The sequence below is a fragment of the Primulina huaijiensis genome, chromosome 8 (assembly GCF_012295235.1).
Source record: "Primulina huaijiensis isolate GDHJ02 chromosome 8, ASM1229523v2, whole genome shotgun sequence".
NCBI lineage: Eukaryota > Viridiplantae > Streptophyta > Magnoliopsida > Lamiales > Gesneriaceae > Primulina > Primulina huaijiensis.
Window position 1 is genome coordinate 3,488,425 of NC_133313.1, and position 7,413 is coordinate 3,495,837.

General features: G+C 37.3%; 2 protein-coding genes and 1 pseudogene across 3 annotated transcripts; 1 reads left to right on the forward strand and 2 right to left on the reverse strand.

Annotated features, from left to right (window-relative positions):
* The first annotated feature begins 101 nt into the window (after nt 1-101).
* Nucleotides 102-2,080, forward strand: LOC140982380 (uncharacterized). 2 transcript variants are annotated; one of them, XM_073448859.1, is made up of 3 exons: nt 102-917; nt 1,312-1,603; nt 1,807-2,080. In XM_073448859.1, the coding sequence occupies exons 1-3, from the start codon at nt 345-347 to the stop codon at nt 1,881-1,883; spliced, it is 942 nt and encodes a 313-aa protein (XP_073304960.1). In that variant the 5' UTR covers nt 102-344; the 3' UTR covers nt 1,884-2,080. The 2 variants fall into 2 exon arrangements, with proteins under 2 accessions (XP_073304960.1, XP_073304962.1); XM_073448861.1 differs by having other exon boundaries at nt 297-917; nt 1,799-2,080.
* A 36-nt stretch (nt 2,081-2,116) lies between these two features.
* LOC140982379 (pentatricopeptide repeat-containing protein At1g59720, chloroplastic/mitochondrial-like) lies at nt 2,117-4,033 on the reverse strand (annotated as a pseudogene).
* Nucleotides 4,034-5,740: 1,707 nt separating this feature from the next.
* On the reverse strand, nt 5,741-6,769 carry LOC140983291 (thioredoxin H2-like). The gene is made up of 3 exons (XM_073450275.1): nt 6,563-6,769; nt 6,339-6,461; nt 5,741-6,221 (listed from the first exon to the last, which is right to left on the reverse strand). Exons 1-3 carry the CDS (start codon nt 6,707-6,709, stop codon nt 6,090-6,092), a joined length of 402 nt encoding a protein of 133 aa, XP_073306376.1. The 5' UTR covers nt 6,710-6,769; the 3' UTR covers nt 5,741-6,089.
* Between the last annotated feature and the right edge of the window lie 644 nt (nt 6,770-7,413).

Here is a 7,413-nt window from a genome sequence, read left to right on the forward strand (position 1 = left end):
TTGAGTAATATATTGGTCACACAAAATTTAACATTTTTATAAAAATTTTGTTTAATATAAATATATGTATTTAATTAATTTGACTTTCCATACATTTTTTATTTTTATTTTGACTATGTTTGGCGGTTTGGGCAACCAGCGAGACCGTGTCGTAAATTCTCTTTGACCATGGCCGCCACCTGACTGTGTTTCTGGATAAACCCCAGAAGTTTCCTTCAATCTTCAACCAAAACCCAACTATAAATTCTCGCTTAATCGATGCTAATTTTATCACATTTTCTGTTCCATATTAAATAACGAAGAAACTCGGCTCAAAATTTACTTTCCGAAGCAGCACCGCCGCCATGGATTTATTCCTAACTGCAAAAACAGTCCGCCTAAAAAGCTCTCACGACAAGTACCTAACCGCCGATGAAGACGAGGAATCCGTAATCCAAGACCGTAACGGGTCCTCCAAATCCGCTAAATGGACGGTGGAATTCGTAGGAAATTCTGACAACATAATCCGGCTCAAGAGTTGTTACAACAAGTACTTGACCGCCTCCAACCAGCCGTTTCTGCTGGGCATGACGGGCCGGAAAGTGACCCAGTCGCTGCCGAGCCGGCTCGACAGCTCCGTCGAATGGGAGCCTATTGGAGATAACGGCATCCTTAAGTTGAAGACGAGGTACGGGCAGTTCTTGCGTGCGAATGGTGGCTTGCCGCCGTGGAGGAATTCAGTAACGCATGATGTCCCGCATCGAACGGCGACCCAGGAGTGGATTTCGTGGGACGTGCATGTGGTGGAGATTCTAGTGTCTCAGTCGCCGGCAGGGAAATCGCCGCCGCCACCACCGGTGTCAGGGAAGAAAGATTCTCTCACCTCAGAGTCGAGCTGGCCGACAACGTCCAAGTCTCCGACTTTTTCTAGACAGGAGGTAGTTAATTAATCTTGTTTTTTTGTTAACTTTTTTTCAAAAGAATTATTTTCAAATATTTTTATATTTGATCGATGGCGATTGATCTGAGTCTGCCCCCCATCGTGTTACAAAAAATTCTAATTTCTGAAACTGGAATGTGGATATATAAAAGTGATCAATTATATAAAACATGGAAGAAAAAAGAGTACAAGCTAGTTTTGAACTGTTAATTTCATTTTAATACGCTATGATCTATAGTTTCAAAAAATGAACCCAAGAAATTAATACGTCATTCTGAAATGGATCAGTACAAGTTCATTTGCTGATTGTAAGATATCAAGAAGTTAATACAAATGATTATTGGTATATTTATGTAGTATTTTGATCCTATGTTTTGTCCATGATTCTGCAGTCAAGTGATTCTTTCGTTGGTTCCCTTCCGAAAGGGAACGAAGGGAGACTAATTTACTTTTACATAGCTGATGAACATGGTGAAGTCGATCATGGATTTGAGGAGCTCTGCATTTCTTTCAAGGGAAATGGAGTGCATGAGTTGACGATGAGGCTGGAGGTCGAGTTAGGAGTTGAGGGTATCACGGTGAGTGCTCGAAGCCCATTGAACGGGAAGCTTTATCCCCTTCATCTGCAGCTTCCGCCCAACAATACTACCATGCACGTTATTGTGGTGCCACCATCATCAAGAGGTGATCTTTTGTCGATTAGATTTTATTTTTGTATTCTGTTTGAAACGCTAGGCTGCATGAAAATTGGCAAATGCGCACATTTAACATGGCTTCCGTCTCTGATACATGATCTTGCATCATTTGCGTGCATCCGCCTATGTTTTGAATCGTCGAATATCACCATTAGTGTTGTTTCATATGTTTTCATTACTTTAGTGTATCAGTATCTCAAGATTTGGACAAAACCGGAGTGCCATTTTATGGAAGGAATTGGGATATCCCATCAATCTTGCTCGAATAATTTCGAACGCACTTACATACGTTCAAGCGAGTGAAGAGACAATTTGTAGCTGCTATTGCTGGTTTCGTACAGTTCTCTCATTTTTTGTTGAGTTTTTTTTGTGGATCTTAAACTGATTTTGTAGCGAAAGATTTGTGAGAAGGATTTCATATTCTCGAGTGAAAAATTATTTGGTTTACGATTAAATTTGGTGATTACTTTATGTAGACTAGATCAACATGTTTACAAAAGTTCTAATAATTGAGTGAGTCATTTGGAGTACATTTCCATTCGTGTATGCTTCTCAAAGAATGGGCGATGTCCTGAGACCTGAGTTGCATCCTCTCGTGCAAGAAAATTTCGGAGACGAGTTTGGTAAAATTATGGCAATCGTTGCACACACGCAGATTCTTTAACACACGAATCGGAACCCCTGGCTTTGAGTTCAACAACCCAAAAGCGATGGCCAGTCTCTCACTATGAAGTCTAAGTGAGTTACCTTTCTCATCATCAAGCTCATTCACCGTGGACGCCTGTCCATAATCAGGAACATACCCTTCTGCGTCCAATTTCTGGTTAACCACATCCAAGAACTGATAAGAGTTCTTTCTTTCGGGGGATGAGTTGTGTCCCCTGCGAGAAATTCATGAACAACGCCATTGGTTTCTAATGAAGTGCAACCAGGTTCTTTTGTAACACCTTTATCAGTCATTAATTTCCTTGCTACACTAACTTGGTTCCAGCGATCAGCAGATGCATATAATCTTGATCGATAAAAGAACATAATCTCCACTCCTAGTACCATCGTCTTCTGATCCCATCATCTGCTTTGCCATTTCTTCAATCAGCTCAATGTTTATACTTTTCTTACTACAAGTATCGAGAAGACTTCTCCAAATCACATTGTCAGGCTTAATTGTCATGCTTGATACAAAATCAAGTGCTTCACCGATTAGCCCATTACGAGCTAGAAGGTCCATTAGGCAACCATAGTGCTGCAAAACTGGAGTTTGGCTCGATCTTGTATTCGTTAACCATTGTATCAAACTATCTACGGCCCTCATCAACCAAACCTCTGTGATTGCATGCCGTCAAGACCCCAACGAATGTGATGGAATTGGACAATAGTTTTTCTTCGTCGACCATTGACTTAAATGTTCAAACACTCTCTCCACCTTGCCATGCATTGCTAATCCGAAAATCATCACGTTCCAAGAATTCACATCTCGTCTTGGCATCCCTTGAAACACTTGCTCCGAAATTCTCAACGACCCACATTTGCAGTACATCTCCACCAAAGAATTATTAACCAGAACATCAAAATCAGAATCCATTTCATAATTTCTCAGAATATATAAATGAGCCCACAGACCCAAAGACAAGGCCCCCTAAACCTTCACAAGCATCTATCACACTCTGCAAAGTGTAACCATCAGATTTGAAGGTTTTATTCATCTCTACAGAACTTTTCAACGCCTAGCCAAAATCCCCCATCTGCACAAGCGCATCTATGATCACATTCCAAGAAACCAGGCTCCTCTTCAGCATTTTGTCAAATAACTTTCTCGCGCTTTCCGAGCACCCCCACAAAAGGAATAGAAATGAATCAAACTGTTGTTTATGTAAACATCCGAGGCAAACCCATGCTTCAAAAGGTGATCATGAGCTTGTTTTCCTTGGCTCAAAGAAAACAAATAAGCACAAGCTTTTAACACAAAAGGAAATGTATGTTTATCCGGAACCGCACTCTCTACCTTCACCATTTATTCAAAAAGTGAAAATGCTTTCCTTTTGTGGTCCTTGCTACGAGCATAAGTTCTAATGACAGTACTGTAAATGAAGGCATTGGGGTTCGGAATCTGGCTAAAAAGATGGAAAGTGTAACTGAGGTCTTGCAACGAGTAATAATGGACGAGTCTGCTGTAAAGAAAGAGAGCTTCTGGTTTCTTTCAGGCGGTTTGGTTGTGCGGAGGATTCTGGCGTTGATTGGTTTGACGCGACGTATATTAATCCAGTCACTTTGGGTTAACAGGTTGTGGAGATGGTGGTTGTGTGGAGCGGAGGTGGGCGAAGCCGGCGCGGTGACCAAAGCCGCAGCCATTCTACAAATTCGGCGGACGACGTTTCGTTAATGGGCAGATCGATAGGCCCAATAACAAAATAGCCCGACTCGAAAATTGAAAGTTCTCGGGATAACTTCCGATTCAATAATGGTATTTTCAGGTTCAGTTTTTCACAAAATAAATTAATTATTTTGGATCAATCAATAGATTTTATTTTAAAAAATAGTAGGTCTCTTGTGAGACGGTCTCACGAATCTTTATCCGTGAGAAAGGTCAACCTTACTGATATTCACAATAAAAGGTAATACTCTTAGCATAAAAAATAAAACTTTTTCATGGATGACCCAAATAAGAGATCTGTCTCCCAAAATACGATCCGTGAGACCGTCTCATACAAGTTTTTGTCTTTAAAAAATCAAACGATAGATAAAATAGTGGTACATCATAAATTCATGTTTAAATGAATAAATATTCAATTTTTAAAAATTTTAAAATTGCAAGATTATTATTTTCTATAAATCTACAACATTCAACTCTAATGAAAATAAATTCAATTAGTATATCATATTCATAAATAAAATATTCATGATTTTTTTATTTGAATTTTATGTATTTTCACAGAACATTTTCATTCCAAAACATAAATAAAACCTCGTTAAATAATATTAATCTAAAACATGGATGCTTAATCAAGATGAGGCGTGTTGGGACTTAAACAAGAATAAGCAACGCTGGGGCGAGTTTTTGTCTTTTTTTTTTTTTTTTGGATATTCCTAAATCTAAGGGGTTGGAGAAGCTCGAAGTCGAGCTGTTACATGAGGAATTCCGGGTGAAACCAGTGGAGCTAAGCTACGGTTTCCTTGAGTGAGTTTTTTAGAACATTGTAACTTTTGCATACAAAATTAATCTCGTGTTTTGCCATTTTTCCCACCCGAATTCAGTCATTCTAACATGTTAATCGTTAAAATGGATGGTAATGGAGACTTAATTGGTAGAAACCCCAAACCAAATTTGGAAAGAAATATTTTTTAATAATTTTTAGTAACAATCTGTTATCATTAATAGAAATTTACCACATCTACTGAGTATCAAAATTTATTGTTGCGTTTGGATCGATGTATTTCAAATAGATTCAAATCTATTTTTTTAGTTTTAGATAAACAAGACCATAATCTTCAAATTCACTCATTTCATTTTTATATAGTGTGTCACGTTAATAAGGATTAATTTCAGTTCACCTAATAATTGAGGCATTTGAAATTCATTCTAGTTCGTGTAACTAATGTGCTAATAAATAATATATGAATTTAATATTCCATCCATTGTTTCATTGTTAAAAAAATTATATAATCGAAATCAATAGATTTTAAATCCATTCATTCAAATGCAACCTAAAAGAAGTTTCAAATAATTAATTAAGATGTTACAGAGAATGTTACAGAAGCTTTCTTCACGATCCGTTATAGCCTTATTTTTCTTTATGCAATGTAGTGATTCCTTCCAATTCCTCAAGTTCGCGACCTATGGCGGAATTCATCCAGCCGGACATGTATCATCCCTATTCAAAGTGTTCGAACAAGTACATGCTCAAATTTCTCGGACATGTATGTGCATATTGATTGGCTCGTATCCGGAGTTAGACCGAAATTTTTGGTGATAAAAATAAATTACTAACTAAATATTGTGTATTTTTTTTGATTCACATGGTTTAATAAGGTATTATACATACATGGTGGATAATGTAGTAATATTATCTCTATTATATATATTAAGTACAAAGCATGAAAAGAATTCAAAGTGTACTTGCATAACTAGTTAAATAAAACCGTACCACTCACGTTTAATTCTCTATAGAGAATACATAAATCATACAAATTAAAAGCCAAACACATGCATGCAAACCTTTTTGGACTATCCTATCGCATAAGATTTACTTAGTATGGTTTATCTAGTTGACGTAGTTTACAAGCTAATGTATTCAATATAAGGGTTTATCCAGTACGAACTTACGGAAAACGGCTACAGATTCCCCGTTACAAAAACAAAAATATTACGTATATTAATCAAGATAAGAAAGAGTGTTGAAAAGATTATTGGTGTTTGTTGTTGCCACTGGATAAAGACCAAAGCTAGCCAGACCACTTAGGTTTTCATTTCATGCCTCTCAGAATCTGTGTTTGTCAATCTTCTTTTGTAGGTCTTCCTTCTTTGCCCCCACAACCTTATCAACTATCTTCCCTCTCTTTATCATCAGGAAAGTAGGCATTGCTTGCACCCCAAAATCTTGTGCCACATCCTGCTCGCAGTTTACACAATCCAGAAAATATAAGAAAATAAATCTTGGATAATAGGGAACTTGTTACAGCTAGATTTTGATTGAAAACTAGCTAGGAAGATATATAATATGGCGTACAAACAACTCATCAACATCAATCTTGATGAAGTCCACATCCGTGTATTTCACCGCGAATTCGTTGATCGCAGGTTCAATGTAACGGCACGGCCCGCACCAGGAAGCTGTGAAATCAACCACCATCTTCAAAAAAAGAAGTTAACTCACTCATTAGAAAAACATTTCACAAGAAACAAAATCAGAACTTGAGAATAACAATATCGTGAAACTTATAGAACATATACGAGTTTTGAAGTTTGTTTTGCGGATTCGAAATGAATTCTCCACTTCGTCGAGGAGTGGAATGTGATAACTTGACCCTTCTTGATCGATGGCGATCGATTATATTTATTGGTGATCTGATGAACATCAGTCGACAAACCGGCACCCATTTTTCTTCTTCCGAAATATAGTAGCCTGGTTTTATTTATTTTTAGTATTTGCAATATTGTTGGCTTGAATATAACTTGGTGGCCAGTGGTTTTTATACTAGTCCGTAGCCTAAACTTTCCTTCATTTATTTTCATAAAATAGCATGCAGAATATGTTCTTCTTGGGACCCTTTTTACATAGAGTAGGTCTCTTGTGAGACGATCTCACGAATCTTTATCTGTGAGACGGGTCAACCTTACCGATATTCACAAGAAAAAGTAATACTTTTTTATAGATGACCCAAATAAGAGATTCGTCTCACAAAATACGATCCGTGAGACCGTTTCACACAAGTTTTTACCTTTTACATGTCCACCACTGATGTTAAATATGGAAAGACTTGGTGCTAATTTCCCCTATTATCAAAGAATTATTTGCTTAATCAGAAAAGACAAAAACATGTGTGAGACGGTCTCATGAGTCGTATTTTGTGAGACAAATCTTTTATTTGGGTCATCCATGAAAAAGTATTACTTTTTATGATAAGAGTATTAACTTTTATTGTGAATATCGGTAGGATTGACACGTCTCACAGATAAAGATTCGTGAGACCGTCTCACAAGAGACCTACTCATCAGAAAAATGCCTTTGTCGAATCAGTGTTTGTTACATAATTTGATCATACATTTAATCTCTCCGGCTGTTGATTTTATGTTACAGATAA

What these genes read in the sequence shown, in the direction of transcription:
- LOC140983291 (XM_073450275.1), bottom strand. Translation starts at nt 6,709, where the DNA reads ATGGGTGCCGGTTTGTCGACTGATGTTCATCAGATCACCAATAAATAT. An exon ending in CAAAACAAACTTCAAAACTC is followed by an intron (nt 6,462 to 6,562) that starts GTATATGTTCTA and finishes CTTTTTTTGAAG; the next exon opens with ATGGTGGTTGATTTCACAGC. An exon ending in TTGATGTTGATGAGTTGTTT is followed by an intron (nt 6,222 to 6,338) that starts GTACGCCATATT and finishes AACTGCGAGCAG; the next exon opens with GATGTGGCACAAGATTTTGG.
- LOC140982380 (XM_073448861.1), top strand. Translation starts at nt 345, where the DNA reads ATGGATTTATTCCTAACTGCAAAAACAGTCCGCCTAAAAAGCTCTCAC. An exon ending in CGACTTTTTCTAGACAGGAG is followed by an intron (nt 918 to 1,311) that starts GTAGTTAATTAA and finishes ATGATTCTGCAG; the next exon opens with TCAAGTGATTCTTTCGTTGG. An exon ending in GGTGCCACCATCATCAAGAG is followed by an intron (nt 1,604 to 1,798) that starts GTGATCTTTTGT and finishes TCATTACTTTAG; the next exon opens with TGTATCAGTATCTCAAGATT.